The sequence below is a fragment of the Euprymna scolopes genome, chromosome 34 (assembly GCF_053919585.1).
Source record: "Euprymna scolopes isolate OS-2025 chromosome 34, ASM5391958v1, whole genome shotgun sequence".
Lineage (NCBI taxonomy): Eukaryota > Metazoa > Mollusca > Cephalopoda > Sepiida > Sepiolidae > Euprymna > Euprymna scolopes.
In genome coordinates this window covers 53,694,467-53,711,725 of record NC_136515.1, presented here as the reverse complement: position 1 = coordinate 53,711,725, position 17,259 = coordinate 53,694,467, and the positions used below count along the sequence as shown (strand labels likewise).

The following is a 17,259-nucleotide window of genomic DNA, read 5'->3' as shown; positions in this document are numbered from 1 at the left end:
TTTACTAGAATAATTCAGCTGGTCTGAAAAATGCTGGCCTAAGAAGCAGTCTTGAAACTTAATGCATTGGACATTTCACATTGATCTTTTGGCTAGGAGCAAGGTGTAGTATCTGTTCTGATACTACAATTCATCTTTGATGTTCTACCAATATGTGATCTACTGAATGGTTTTTAATTGATTAAGTAATCTAAAGATTTGTTTAGATTCCAATATGTGATTGACCCATTAACCCTAACTCTAACTAACTAATCCTAACCTCAATTAACACCCATCCAGACTAACACTAATCCCAAATCTAACTAAACTAACTATAACTCTAAATAATCCTAATCCTAATTAGTCCTAACCCTAACTAACTCTAACCATAATTAAATAATCCTAACCCTAACTAACCATAACTTTTATTAAATAACACTAACTTTAACCCTAAGTAACACTAATCCTAGAAAACTAACACTAATATTAACTAGCCTTAACTAACCATAACCCTAACTAAACTAACCCTTACCCTAAATACCCTTAATTTTTACTAACTAACCATAACTAACCCTAAGTAACTAATCCTGACCGACACTAACTCAATTTAATTAACCCTCACCCTAACTAACTAACTAACTAACTAGCCCTAGCCTTAACTAACCCTAATTAAGCTAACCCTAACTAACTCTTAAGTTAATTAACTAACCCTAACCCAAACTAAACTAATCTTAACTAACATTAATCCTAACTATCTAAGCATAACTAAGATTTACCCTAACTAACCCTGTCTGACCCTAACTCTAACTAACCCTAATCCTAGCTATGTAATCCTAATTCTAACACTAACTTTATCCCTAACTAACTAACCCTAATCAACTAATTAACCCTAACTAATTCTAACCCTAACTAACTAAACTTAACCCTAACACTAACCCTAACTCCTAACTAACCCTAACTTACTAACCCTAACTCTCATCCTAACTAATTTTTAATCTAACTAAATGTAACCCCTAACTAACTCTAACCATAACTAATTCTAACCTTAACTAACTAACCCTAACTAATTCTAACTATAACTCTAAAATAACACTTCGTAGATTACATATTAAATTAGGAACCATTCGATAGATCACACAATTAAAAAGCCCCTCATTTTTTTATGTCCTCGTTGGTGAAAGAGATGTGCTCCTAAACTAAGGTAATTTTAAGTTTTGTCCCAGTCCCTGTTTGTGGGGAGCTGGATTGTCCATCAAATTAGGTGGAGACAAGTTAATAGTGACGTACACAGAAGACTAGCAACATGTCTGGTTCAGGAAGAAGGGAATCAAGGAGGGTTTTGGGACGTGGAAAAAAGTGGGGACAGAATGAGTTTGAAAAAGAGAAGAGGGAAAAGTACCTGCAGCCGAGGAAGAGTTTAACGAGAAGGGTCTAAGGATGAGATGGAAAGAAGTTTAAGGGAGCGAAGATGGGCCAGTGGATCAGAAAGACATAGAGCAGGAGAAAGTAGAATAAGTCGGGGAGGGATAAAAGGTCCAGTCTTGGGGTTGAGAAGGACATAAGGTGGGACAAGAAGTTCCTGGGAGAGGGGATTAAAAATTTTTTTTATTTTTTATTTATTTATTTATTTTTTTTATTTCTTACTGAATCTAAGGAAAACCTAGGGACACTCCGGACTCCAGTCCTTTTAAGTTTGTAGCCTCTTAGCTAGTTGAATGAATGAGATCCCCCCCCCGGCAATAGAAAGCCTCCAAGATGCCCGTTCCCCATTTTTATTTCTTTTTGTCTCTGGCCGTTCCCCTCATTAGCACTCATCTTGGAACTACTCTCCAACTACCTCCACCTTTCTCTCCAACTATCTCCACCTTTTTTTTTTCTCCCACTCCCATTTAGAGATTGACCTGCTTGTTCCCCCGCAAACTGGAAACGGTGGGCGATCTATTATTTAGAAAGGGTTGAGAGGACCTTACTAACCATTTTTTGTTGTTTTGTTATTTATCCCCCCTTCCCTCGCCAATGAAGTGAAATCTGTGTATATATTTATAATTTAATAAAACTTTTTTTTTTTTTAATTTGTGTTTTTCTTAAGTAGGACACAGCCCCTGGTGTGACTGTGGTATTGTGGTGACTGAGATATTTCTAATTAAGAGAAGGGTAGACTATTTTAAGTATTTGTGATGAAGAATGACTAACAACACCTATTAATCCCACATTTTTTTTTATTGACCTTGTGCCTAATTTGTTGAATTTGTAATTAAAAAAATATTTTGTGCAAATAAATATTTCAAACATGGACGCCTGGCCAAACATGTTAATAAAAATAGAAACAAGTTACGAAGACACGGAGATTTGATTCACTTACTTGTCATGTTTGAACTGTTAGTTTCCTGTTTTGATGTGTCATTGATTAATGGAAATTGGGAACAATTCACGGAAAATATCAATGAAAGCACGTAAAATGTTAACACCACAAACCGGTTTCGACTGGGAAAATTAAAACCCATTTTCTTTCTATTATAAGAGCAAAAATTATATCAATGAAAAAAAAAAAAAAAATAGATATAGATATTAAAATATTAGAAGTCCGAACAGTTAAGACGTCAGTCACGGATTGACAGGAGTTGCTTAAAATTCCCGAGTTGTGACGAAATGTCCGCTCTAAATATTTCCGTTTGTTGTTAAATCTTTTTAGTGTTGTATTTTAGTCAACAGTGACTTTTTTGTGTTATTTTTTTCTAAAGTTGAAAGTCGAGTAAGATAGAGAAAGAAAGAGAGGGTGAGATAGAAAGTGAGATGGAGAATTAGATAGAGAGAGTAAGAGAAAGAAAGAGAAAGTATGTGTGTGTGTGTGAAAGAGAGAGAGAGAGAGAGAGAGAGAGAGAGAGAGAGAGAGAGAGAGAGAGAGAGATAGAAAATGAGAAAGAGAATGTGTGTGAGAGAAAGATAGAGAGAAAGAGAGAGACAGAGAGTGTGTGAGGGAGAGTGAGATAGAAAGCGAGAGAGAGACTGAGAGAGCGAGATAGAGCGAGAGAGAGAATGTGTGTGTGTGTGTGTGTGTGTGTGCGTGTGCGTGTGTGTATGTTTGTGAGAGAGAAAGAGAGATAGAGGGGGGTCAGCTTAAAAAGTAGGCCGTTTGAAAAGATAGTTTCTGGTTGGTTAAAGAAGTTTTTTTTTTTGTTTTTTTCCTTTTTTGTAACACTCCTACAGATGTGTGTACTCTTGCGTATATGTGTATGTATGAGTAAACCGGTTACGTATGTGTGAGGGGAACTTTGTGTGAACAGCAGTAATACTGGGTATAATACAGGTGGAAATAAGTACGCACACGAGAAACGGGTATCATACGGGTACCAATAACTTTACCTCATTCTGATTATCTCGACTCAAAGCAAATGTTTTACCCAATGAAGTGTAAATTAATACGAGGATGAAACGCGGAAGCCTCTGAGTAACATAATTGCCATAAATATATTTTCATAATTTCTCTCTCTCTCTTTATATATATATATATATATATATATATATATATATATATATATATATATATATATATATATATATATATATATATAAAACAAAAAAAAAACGGAGAAAAATATATATACATACATGCATATATATATATATTTTTCTCCGTTTTTTTTTGTTTTATTTTACTTCAGTCGAAGTTCTCATAAATCAAGGGGCCCACAGCCTGGGGCTAACACTCGAAGTCTATATGAAATACATAGATATTCGAATGTTCCATTAAAGTTCTTTATCTCTCAAACACCGAGTTAGTAAAGAAATTGAGAACATAATTTTCCTCCCCCCAATTAACCATTTTCATACATTGTAGTATATCTTTCATGTTGGTCTCATGGTCGTACTGGATTCCAGGACAAGAATTTATCTTGTCTGGTGGAGTATCCAGCTTCGTGCTATTATTTGAGGTAATATCACTTGGAGAAGGTGCACCAATCCATTCCTCGGAAAAGCTGTGGGGTAGCCGTAGTGAGGAGATCTTATTTGGGCTGCGAATACTATGTGATTTTGAATATTTGGTCAGGGTTTACTTCTATGGAAAAAATATCCTCATGTCAGATTGTTCTGACAAACCCCTGTACAGAGAGACCTTAGACACTCGAGGACAGTGTCTAGTAGGCATTCAAGTTCTCTCCTATATATATATATATATATATATATATATATATATATATATATATATATATATATATATATATGTATGGATGTATGTGTAAATGAGAATGTGTGTGCGTGTGAGGACGCTTCTCAGCCTATATACTCACCGAATTTTTGGTCTACAGACTTGAGATTTGGTATATAGGGTATTCAGACATGCGGAAAAGTTTCTAAGCGATTTTCATCCGAAAAAAGGGCGCTTAAGGGATCAAAATTGAAAATTGTTAGGTGCAAGTACTCGGACTTTTATTTGGTGGCTAACTGTTTCACAATTGCGCACGCGCGAATCGTTCACTTTCTTGTGAAGAATAAGTAGATTTTAAAACAATTTTTAAAGATGGTGTCAAGCTGGCCTAATGGTTATCGTACTTGGCTCACTGTCTTTAGGTTTCGGTTTCAGTTCGAGTATTGTATTTTCCTTCAAGAAGTGAATTGTTTAGAAGACAACATAACACTCGTATGTACATGACCCAGTTTCTTTTCTTTTTTTTTTTAATTCAAATAAAATCAAATATAATTGTGACAGACTGACCAACTAACGGATATAGCTTCTTACTATGAATGCTTGGGCGTATCTAACGTAAAAACGCGCCCCTTTCAAGCTGTGTGTTTCCGTTTAGCAATTTAACTACTTCAAACCAAAAGCGTGATAGAAATACCGGCAGACAAGAGCCTCTTTATATAGACGCCTGGACGCATCTAAGAGAGAAAGAAGAAATGGGAGGTGGTGGAGGAGGGAAAGAATTAATGCAGAGAGAATTGTATTACAAAATGGAAACTGAAACAGATAAGAGAGCAAGAAAGAGATCCGTATTTGTGACCATTGAGCGAATCATGTCAACTTCGAAAAAATTTTTTGAATGGCAGATGCTACGAAGAAAAAAACATTGCTGTCAAAAAATTGCATGAAGAACCATTGAATGAACGTAACAGTTAATCATAGTATATGACACAGCGGCAATATATATATACTAGCAAAAGTACCCGTCGTTGATCGGGTTCAAAAACAGCCTACATAAAATGAACTCTGATTTATGAAAGTATGATAGGTTATGAAAAGGAAGGGCTGTAAAGAGATAGCTTCGAATTTGGGGGTATCAAAACCAAAGCAAAATATGATGAAAGTAAAAATAAAATAGATAAACCCCATAATTCATTATACCATACCTGTTCACGCTGAAACACTTATCACAATATTCTGTGGATCTATATTAAAAAACCTTGTTAAACTTTGTGACATATTTCTATTCTATGGAGGTCAGGCGCAAACGAACACCCCATAATTTTATTATACCATATTTATTCAAACTAAAACATAATTATCAAAGTATACTTACGCAGATAGATATGAAAAGTTTTTATTAAAGTTTGTGCATATTTCCATTCTATGGAGGCCAGGCGCGAACGCAGACCTCACAAATTTATTATACCATCCCTATTTAAGTTAAAACATACTTATCAAAGTATTATTATGTACATCTATATCAAAAACACTTGTAAACGTTTTTTTTTATTTTAAATTTTTTATTTCCATACTTTGTGGACCAGCCACAATTTTAATGAATCATCATTATGCCAGATCAAACATACCCATTCCTGTGTCTCGATACATCTTCTATCATTATATGTGATCAGTTTTCTATAATAGTCAACCATATAGGAGCCTATTCGTGACCAGATACACACAGAGCCGTTCAGCTTTATATATATATATATATATATATATATATATATATATATATATATATATATATATATATATATCTGCCGAAATATACTTTATTTCCTTATAATATATACCAATCCTTATTTAAGAAGCTCAATGTAATTACAGAACGATACAGTGAATGAATGACAAAATCTATATTCTAAAGTTCATGATGTTGACCATCTTACAATTTATTCCTGTAATTCAGTTGACATTTACAATTGGCATAATGTAAACATATAAGGTATTTACAGCTTCTCTTCCAATTTTCAGATTTTAATCATGTCAAAACGCACTTTATTTCTGTTTGACGAATTGATTGTTGCTATTTCTTCTGGTGAGTTAAGGGCAAAATAGATTCACTAATTCATACAATATTTAAGTGATTAATTTTGTGCTATGAAACAGATACTGTCAAGAATTGTAAATGTCAACTGAATTAAAAGAATAAATTGTAAGATGGTCAACATCATGAACTTTGGAATATAGACTTTTATCATGCATTCACCACACACACACATATATATATACACACATATATATATATATATATATATATATATATATATATATACATATATATATATATATATATATATATATATATATATATATATATATATATATATATATACTAGCAGAGTGACCCGACGTTGTCCAGGATTGAATGCTGATCAACGAATGTTTCACAATCCCATATTTTTATTAATCATCGAAATTGCCTATCTTTCAATCAAATTGATTAATTGCTTGCTTTATTTGGGGACCCATCTTGGGGCACCGGGAGAGAGCTCACATGCCTCTCGTAGTGACTTAGTCCACAATGGTTTGAATTAAAGTTTAAAATAAAAAAACTCAAGTGTCATACTTCAATTGTCCTCTTAACAGAAACATCTATTGCGAACGCGCCCCTGCCATATTAAAGAACCTACTGTTGATTTTATATGCCTGACCCATCTGCTTGTGCGGTGATAATGGTTTGAATTTAAAATTAAAATAAAAAAAAATCTTGTATCATGGTTCAGTTGTGCTTTGAACAAACAATCATTTTGAACGCATCTTTAACCCTTATCCTTGAGTGGTCTATCGGCCTTGATAAGTGGTGACGCCTATGTAAAAAAAAAACAAAAAAAAAAACACATCTCTGTCATATCAAAGGACCCACTATTGATTTTTATATGCCAGACCTTTCTGCTTGTGTGGTAATAAAACTTCTCAAATGCATTTGTGAAAATTGCCCGTTCCTTCTTTCAATGGATTTTTAATGTGGATAGCATATTTTGGAGTTCCTAAACGCTTCTTGAGTGATAGTGGGGAAGAATTTATTAACGATAATTATGGAGAGATAAATGAAAAACTGAATATTGAAACCTGCACCAGAATCTTCATGGACATAACCCAAATTAACTTATTTTCGGATCCAATATAATACGCCGTCAGTTTTGATAGACCAGTTACCTGCATTGGATGCTGCAACAAGCAGTGATATGGTTAGAATAAATTTAAATGCCTTACATTCTGCGAGAAAAAGGTTTATGGAGGCTGAATCAAGTGAAAAGATTCAGAAAGCACTGCAATTTAATATAAGACATTATACGGATGAACAGTTTGTGACAATGGACAGTATTTATTATAAAAGACAAAACTATAAAGGATGGCATGGCCCTGGCAAAGTTTTGGGTAAAGAGGGTTAATCTGTATTGATCCGAGACGGCGGACAGAATGCATCCATGTCACTTGATGAAGGTGAACAAAGACCTTGGAATGCCAAGGAATAAAGAAAAGTCAATTCCTGTAAATAAGATGAATGAAGTCTTCGAAGAGGAAGTTGAAGATCAACATGATGAAAATTCCAATAGTAAGAGAGAGGCCCTGAAAGACGATACTACAAGGGCGAGTAAATGGAAAATAGTGGAATATAAAATTATTGGAAGTAATCAGTGGAAAAAAGATTATGAGTACATAATCAAAATCAAGTGGAAATTATGGCCATTGGTGGAATCTAGAACCAGCTGCAGAAAATGAATGTCCAGTGTATATCAATTGGGATAAGGTCAAAACTGCATATTCAGAGAGCATTGCGATTTAATATAAGACATTATGCGGATGATCGATGTGTGACAATGGGCAGTATTTATTATGAAAGACAAAACTATAAAGGATGGTGTGGCCCTGGCAAAAATTTTAAGTAAAAAAGGTCAATCTGTATTAATCCGACATGAAGGAGCATTCTGCAGGATGCATCCATGTAACTTGATGAAGGTAAACAAGGACTTTGGAATGCCAAGGAATAAAGAAAATACAATTCCTTTAAATGAGACGAATGAAGTCTTGGAAGAGGAAGTTGAAGATCAACGTGATGAAAATTCCAATCGTAACAGAGAGGAACTGAAAGACAATACTACAAGGCCGAGTAAATGGAAAATAGTGGAATATAAAATTATTGGAAGTAATAAGTGGAAAAAAGATTATGAGTACACGACCAAAATCAAGTGGAAATTATGGCCATTGATGAAATATAGAACCAGTTGTAGAAACTGAGTGTCCAGTGTGTATCAATTGGGATAAGGTTGATCAGTGGTGCGAACTCCCCCAAGTAACAGAAGGAGATGATGAAGAACATGTTTTCCTCAAAACTGAACAAGAACAAGCAAAAAATGTGGTTGATGCAAACGAGAAAGAAATTAGAACATGAAAACTCATGAAGTGTATGAATGTGTCCCTAACATAAGTCAAAAATGCATATCAACAAGATGGGTGATAACAGAGAAAGTTAAGGATAACAAAAAGATAACGAAAGCTCGTCTTGTAGTACGTGGCTATGAAGAAAATTCACATAACCTTAAAACAAACTCTCCAACATGCAGCCAGAAAGCTATGCATCTTGTAATGTAAGCAGCCTCTCTTAAGAATTGGCAGATGGAAACCCTTGATTTCACCTCAGCATTTTTGCAAGGTGATATGCTAGAGATATAAATATTTCTCAGATCATCATCAGAGTCACAAATATGGAAGCTGAAAAGATGCATTTATGGATTGAATGATGCGCCCCATTCATGGTACAAGAGAGTTATTCAAGAATTAACTAAACTAAAAGGAATGGTAAGTACATATGACAATGCACTGTTTCTTTGGCATAATTTATCCAAGAACTTCATGGGTATTCTGGCAATGCATGTAGATGGCGTTATATTTTGTGAAAATGATTCTTTTAAAAAATATGTGATCTCAGAATTGAAGAAAATATTCAAGGTTGGAATGCATGAAAATGGAACTTTCAAATTTCTGTGATTGGGCCTTAAACAAACGGAAGATGGGATCATTATAAACCAAAACAATTATGCATCATCTATTTCTTCAATAGATATAAAGAAAGGAAGATCCTTAAGGAAAAATGATGAGGAAAAGACAGACCTAAAAAGACTAAAAGGTCAAATGATGTTGGTATCTACCCAGACTCAACCTGATGTATCATTTGATGTGTGTAGGATAAGTAACACCGGGAAAACTCCTAAAGTGAAGTTACTTTTTGAAACCAACAAGTTAATATCAAAGCTTAAATCAAAGACAGGTTCCATATCCTTTCGACAGCTGGGAAATCCTTCAGATTTGAGTGTGGTTTGCTATTTGGATGCTACCTATGCCAGCTTGGAGGATGGTTCCTCACAGGGTGGATTTGTCATCTTTGTTTATGGTAAGATGAATAGACTGGCTCCTATATGTTGGTCATCAAAAAAACTTGGTCGAGTAACAAATAACCCATTTGCATCCAAAACTCTTGAACTCAGTGAAGCTGCTGATGCAGGTGCATTAATAGCTGCCATGCTGCAAGAAATTTTCAGACTACCTAAATTGCCTGAAGTACTTTGCAAAGCAGACAACCCATCTTTGGTAATGACCTTAAAATCATCAAATCTTGTAAGTGACAGACGTTTGAGAGTTGATGTGGCCAGAGTAAACGAAATGTTGGTAAAGGAAGAAATCCAAATTGAATGGATGAAGTGACAGGAACAAATCGCAAACTGTTTGACAAAGATGGAAGCCTCTACTGAAATTCTTAGAGACTTGTTGTGTTAATAAGCCACTTTTTTTTTTTGTTTTTTTTTGTTGGAATTTTGACTTACACTTGACACCAGAATACAATGTTAAAATTGGAGTTATCGAACTTGATGGCCTGCTTCTATATATTTAGTTATGTCCCTTGTCTCGAGTGGATATTCAATATGGCATCCGGCCAACAGTAACACGTGTTTATCCTACATTGTAGGAAGTACTAAGTGACCTAACAGCATGCACATGCATGCTAGAAAGTTAGTTTTAGCTGCAGGCCGGCTAATGTAGGATTACCACTTCCCAGAAATACACCTTGATATAAATAGAAACACATATGGGGATTTTTTAGAGTCGGAGAGTAGAAATTCAACTGGAGTCAAAGTTTGATAGACAGCCGGACTTGAGTTAGTTTCGAGACCAGGAAGGTCAGAGGAAAGATGTGTCAATGGAAACGCAAGAAAACTTGATTCAACAATGTGAGGGGTTCCCCGGGTTCAGTCGTAGACGAAATAAAAAGATCCTTGCTAGAAAATCGGCATCATGTTTTCGTCTTGAATGCTTTTTACAGATCATCGATCAGTGATGGGAAGAACTGCATCCCAGAAGAACAAGATAGCAACAAAAAAGAAAGAAAAAAAAAGAAAGAAAAAAAAAGGTATGGTGAACTCTTAACGCACATGCATGGTTAAGAACTACTAAAGTAGATAGACAACTTAAAGGTACTTAAAAGGGCTCGACCGCATGTATACATACCTGACTGTATAAATGTATATAAACTGTATATAAAACTTGTATATAATGAAATGAGGAAGATGCATGCGGGCGAGCTTGAAAAGATGGTCACAAAAGCCATTAGAATACCCCCACACACGTTAGAGCAAGACCACACAGACACGGTTATATAGCAGTTATCTATTATATAAATCTCACCTGTCTGTTTAAATGTATGTACGTATGTATGTATGTATGTCTGCCTAAAACTTTCGACAGAGGTGATGGATTTTTACGTGATTGGTATCATTTTGAAGCTCAACCTTAGGACGACAAATATCGAAAAATTGGCTAAAACATTAATTCCTTCACCCTCAACTGGGCAGTTTTCTACAAGGAGCGGTTTTTTTTTTGGGGGGGGGGGCGGTCGCCATTTTTGCAAGTCGGTTGGAATGTATGTATGTATGTATGTATGTATGTATGTGTGTCTGCCTAAAACTTTCGACAGAGGCGATGGATTTTTGCAAGTCGGTTGGAATGACTTTACTAAGTTCCAAACTTCCAGTCGCATCATGGATTACGGGTTAGACATCAGGTTTTCTTTCACTTTTGTGTCACAGGTTCAAGCCTGTCTGCATATTACCACTTTTTTTTTTTTTTTGCTCAACACACACCTCCAAACACCCGAGCAACGGCGGGCACCAAAGCTAGTATACATAAAAAAACGACAACACAGAATATATCACTATTTTACCTAATGTTTTCCAGAATGCTTTTATTTTTAATTAAAAAAATATATATTTATTTTAAAACTTTTTCTGCTGTTAACACTTACAGAACAAAGATTTCGTTTCATTTTAACATTGAAAAACAAAATCAAAGTACAAAATATTTTATGATGTAAATTAGTTTTTGTGAAAAAATATCGCATAAAAATACTATTTGTAAAAAAGAATTTCAAAGTACAAAATATTTTATGATGTAAATTAGTTTTTGTGAAAAAATATCGCATAAAAATACTATTTGTAAAAAAGAAAATCAAAGTACAAAGTATTTTTTGATGTAAATTAGTTTTTGTGAAAAAATATCGCATAAAAATACTATTTGTAAAAAAAAATTCAAAGTGCAAAATATTTTTTGATGTAAATTAGTTTTTGTGAAAAAATATCGCATAAAAATACTATTTGTAAAAAAAAATTTCAAAGTACAAAATATTTTATGATGTAAATTAGTTTTTGTGAAAAAATATCGCATAAAAATACTATTTTTAAAAAAAATTTCAAAGTACAAAGTATTTTTTGATGTAAATTAGTTTTTGTGAAAAAATATCGCATAAAAATACTATTTGTAAAAAAAAAATTCAAAGTACAAAATATTTTTTGATGTAAACAAGTTTTTGTGAAAAAATATCGCATAAAAATACTATTTGAAAAAAATTTCAAAGTACAAAATATTTTTTGATGTAAACTAGTTTTCGTGAAAAAATATTGCATAAAAATACTATTTGTAAAAAAAAATTTCAAAGTACAAAATATTTTTTGATGTAAACTAGTTTTTGTGAAAAAATATCGCATAAAAATACTATTTGTAAAAAAAAATTTCAAAGTACAAAATATTTTTTGATGTAAACTAGTTTTTGTGAAAAAATATCGCATAAAAATACTATTTATAAAAAAATTCAAAGTACAAAATATTTTATAATGTAAACTAGTTTTTGTGAAAAAATATCGCATAAAAATACTATTTGTAAAAAAAAAGAGAAGTAACTCTTACTTCCCCTTATTTTATCTTTTAATCCTCACTTTCCATGAGCGATGTTTCTGACAAAGGGGGAAAAATGCAGAACCATTCATGAGGATCTCAGAAAATAAAGGGACACGACTACGATTGAAAGAAAAAAAAACATTTGCGGTTTCTGATGTTTGTAAAAAAGCGCATATGAGCGCGTATAGAAATATCAGTAGCAGTCGAAGGATGGGTGGCAAACGTAATTATCAGGGGCTTCAATTATTTACCCCCGACTATATAATTTTTTTACCTCCTTGGAGTAAATTTACCCCTGGTTGAGAACCTCTGGTCTAATGAATGGCAACATGTAAAATGGATATTCAACTGAAGATGACGTCATGTCCTTTATCACTAAATGCACCAATTGAAATAATGCTTCTTAAAGATATCCATTGTGTACAAGTAAATATCGGTAAAACCGCAGTTTAGTGGCCTGAACATAATGCAATAAAAATTTGTGTACATGCGATAAATAGTTTTTTTGTTATTTTTTTGTTAAATATTAGTAAATGAAGAACCAGTTTGAGTTAAAATCTATTTAGTATTACGCTTGCAATCTTAACATTTTTTTTTACAAAGGAGTCACTACTTATCAAGGCCCAGAGGCCACTCGAGGATAAGGGTTAATGAGTGTATGGCAGTCAATAAGAAAATATCATAGTAATTGTTAGTATTGGAAATTTGGTAAATTGGATTACTTAAGAGGACGGATCATCCAGAACTTGTTTACGTTGGACTTAAAGACGACCATATTGTAGTCAGCAGGAAAGCAGGAAAATTGATTAGAGTTCCACAGGTGTGCAGTTCTAAGAAAGAAGCTTTGTTCATGGAATCTACGTTTAGGTTTAGGCAAGAGTGGGGGAAATTATTGATAATGGTTTCAGATAGACAAGTGTTTTCATAAAAGACTGGCAAGGGGGACCATAGATTGGAGCTCAGACGAGGAAATTATTGATAGTGATTTCAGATGCTTGAAATATGTACATGTGTTGAAATAATGGTGCTTATGCACTTATGTTACCGTGCTATTTTTTAAAAATAGTATGTTCAAGTTAAATTCAAGTTTTATGATATCTTTTTTTATTAAATTGTTAGATGAAAGTACAGAACAAGTACAAAACACCCTCCCATTCCTATGTTAAGAATGGCTTGTTAAATAATAATGTTATTATTTCAACATAGTAACATAAATGCATAAGTACCAAACAATTCCCTTTTCTTCCTCTGTGGGCTTCCATGAGCAGAGTTTCTTTCCTAGAACTACTAATCGTGCCACCTCACATTTTCGAATTCAGCTTGAAAATCAACACCAAAGTGTTTCTGGATGTGCTGAAGAGTGTGGTGATCCCCTGTTGCAATCAGGTGGCCGCTGGTAGACCCTGCGTGTCGCAGCAGGACTCAGCGCCGGCCCACAAGCCCAAAGAGACTCAGGCTTGGCTTCAGAAGGAGTGCTACGACTTTTTGTTTTCCTCTCACTGGTCCCCCTCTCCTACCCCAACCTGAAGCCGCTGTACTACTTCGTTTGTTCATGCGTCAAGAACATCACCAACATGACCTCTTACAACACCAAAGCCAGCCTGATCACTGCCATCCGCCAACTATTTGTCAAGCTCCCACTGGCGTTTGTGGAAAAGGTATGCTCCCAGTTCCTGACTCATATTGAGGTGGTGACGTGCTCTACGGAAGAGTAGGCTGGTTAAAAGTGCTCACCCAATGCAAAGGCATACCTCTCTCCTTTCTCCAATCTGTATTAATAACCTGCTCACCTCCTTTTATGTCCTACTTAAAAAAAAAAAAAAAAAAAAAAAAAAAAAAAAAAAAAAATAAATAAATAACTGTTTTTCCCATCATGCACTGCTTTTCCCATCAAGCACTCGAAGTGCATAAATGAGCCGGCCATTTTGTCTCTCTTCTTTCACATAGAGCAACACAGGTAAGTCCTTCATTTTGTTTGCAGATACACCACAGGTGATTGAGGCTGAAGGCAGCTACATTGAATAGATATCAGCTCTACTATGTAATCAAGTTATCTGAATTGATTTTCTTTAATAAAAACTTTAAAATAAAGCTGTAGTGTTGTTTTCTTTGTGGCGACAATTTAATTCAATTTAAATGTAATTTAGCCCTGGTTGAGAATCTCTGCTCTAGACCAACGAGAAATGGAGAAGTAGTGTAATCTAATGAACTATTCTCGATAGTAAAAACAAAAACAAAACAACAAAAAAAAAAACAAGGAAAAAACAGCTAGCCGATCCTTGCAACAACGAATGGGTGACCTTGCTAGCTGCCACTTGTTAATCTAAAAAAATATCATATCTCTGGTTTTGAAACCTGATTTTTTTTTTCCGGGGTGCAAAAGTCGAATATATCTATTGTTATTTGTAAAAACATGTTTTGCTATCTGTAATCATGACTTCAGTGTTATCAGCTGGGCATTGTCCTATTTAAAAAAAAAAAAAAAAAAAAAAAAAAAAAAAAACAGACATGGCATTAACTTTTGAGATCAAAGCCATTGTATGACGTAATGGGTTGTATGACGTATCCATTGTACGTCCTTTGAAAGGTTGTAAAGGGAGATTATTATCGATGACATTTAAATATTCATTTTAAATATCGTAGACTCCTTTTATAATCTATATATCTATAAAAGTGAACGTGTCTGTGTGTGTGTCTGTCTGTGTGTGTGTGTGTACATTTCCCTACGCAATAGCTCTGTCAATTAAAATTTAGACTCGAAATTTGATATACAGGGTACTGAGATTTGGGAAAATCTTTGTGATCGGTTTTCGGCCAGAAATTTAGCTGTTAAGGGGTCAAAGTTCAACGATTTTACATTTGAGCACTCTACCAAACTCCTCCGCCAATTTTGGGTCTAAACACTTGAAATTTTAGATATAGGTTCCTTGGACATGGATCTAACTTAATAACTTGATTTGAGCCCAAAACAATAAATTTTAAGGAGTCAAAATAGGGGTAAAAGTTTAAAAAATTGACCGCTTTTTTTTTTTTTTTTTTTTTGTTTTTGCTCAATATACACCTCCAAACACCCGGGTAACGCCGGGCTGAAATGCTAGTAAGAAATAAAATAAAATGCAACACTCAAAAACAACACCAACAAATAGCTATCAACTCGAACACGGCATTTATATTATGACCTGGTATTTATGAGAAGGATTAGGGGGAGGAAAAGATGCCACAGAGGCCGCAACCATGAATATCTGAAATGAATAACGTTGGAAGTGTGTAGATTCTGACTCCATATAAAGACAGACTAATATTGAAGGTTGAGAACCGATTTTATTTACTACCAACAATTTGTATTAGGAGAGGCAAAGTGTTCGTAGGATGGAATGTGATTTAACAAAGGAGATGAATGTTCGTAAAATGTTTGTAGGTATGTATGAATTGACAAGGAATGAATGTTCGTAAAATGTTTATAGGTATGTATGAATTGACAAGGAATGAATGTTCGTAAAATGTTTGTAGGTATGTATGATTTGACAAGGAATGAATGTTTGTAAAATGTAACTTATCTTTTAGACGATGGAGAGAGTCAGGGTAGGCCGGTCATCCTGCTGTCGATGATGCGTGTCCTGGCTTGTAACTGGAAAGCGAGTCTCTTCTTTCATCAGCTCTAGCAGCCCGGCGTCTTCGTCTTCTTTCTCCTGCTCTCTCTTCTTTGGTTTCTGTGAATTAGGCATCGTTTAGAATTGAAGGCGTTTGGCCCATAACATGAGAGCGTAGTCGGCTTCAGTTCACTGGTGCCTTATTTCTTTTTCTTCTTCATCTCTTTAGGTCGGGTGGGAGAATGTCCCTGTGTTCACTGACGCAGGTGGGCAAAAATCTCCTGTTCCCTCCTCTCGGTTCCCTCAAAATACCTCGTTTTTATAGTGGCAAACTGGCTCCCAGCGACTGTGATATTTGAGGTGTTTATTTTAGGCGCGGAGTTCTGTCATTGGTTGATAATTATTTTGTGGTTATCTTATTTTTTTTCTTCCCAAGCGGAAGCGATGCGTGGAGCCATGTGCAAACGACCATTTTTTATTTTGTCTCTCATGGTGGATGCGTTAACATCCGGTTGGAAGCCAATTCTCATAATTTTCCCACAATATACATTAAAAAATAGTTTTAACAAAGTAGTTTTTTTTTAAATTAATGTTGTGGAGTATTAACTCTCTTTTGCCTGGTAATCCATTCCGAAACTAGGAAGGGTGAGGTTCATCAACATGGAAGAAAATTCCATTACATTTTTATTCGAGCAGACTTAGAAATGTTTTCGTGTAGACAGCTATATATAAATCCATATGTCTTGATAAAAGAGAAAGCTTTAAAGAACGTCATTCATCGCTACTTGCGTAAATAGAAATCCCTTATTAAATTATTTATCCATTGGCGCGAATCACCTCAGCATGTGTATTACCTGATAAATAATTTTTACATTCGACGATGGAGTTAGGAGGACAGATGCTTTTCACTAAATTGATTTGATTTGTCCTACATACTGTATTTATACTCAAAATTACAATACTCCTGGCCTGTTTGCTGTACCTATACGCAAAAGACAAAAATTAATCTCCATGAAATTCACATGACTTTGGGACAAAGTATGCACTGAACATTCCGATATCTGTTTGCATGGGCGAAACGATTTTATATATATTTAGTATATTTTAAAACGATGGTTTTTAAAGTATATTTAGTATATTTTAAAACGATGTTTTTAAAAAATATATTTAGTCTATTTTAAAACGATGTTTTTAAAAAATATATTTAGTCTATTTTAAAACGATGTTTTTAAAAATATATTTAGTCTATTTTAAAACGATGTTTTTTTAAAA

General features: G+C 34.3%; 1 protein-coding gene across 1 annotated transcript in view; it reads right to left on the bottom strand.

Moving 5' to 3' along the window:
• The window catches only part of LOC145259202 (uncharacterized), a 90,789-nt gene extending 88,194 nt beyond the window's left edge, over window positions 1-2,595 (bottom strand). The window contains exon 1 of the mRNA XM_080117033.1: window positions 2,342-2,595. Coding sequence (XP_079973159.1) covers window positions 2,342-2,483 — 142 coding nt within the window. The 5' untranslated portion in view covers window positions 2,484-2,595. The remainder of the gene's footprint in view (window positions 1-2,341) is intronic.
• Window positions 2,596-17,259: the final 14,664 nt, after the last annotated feature.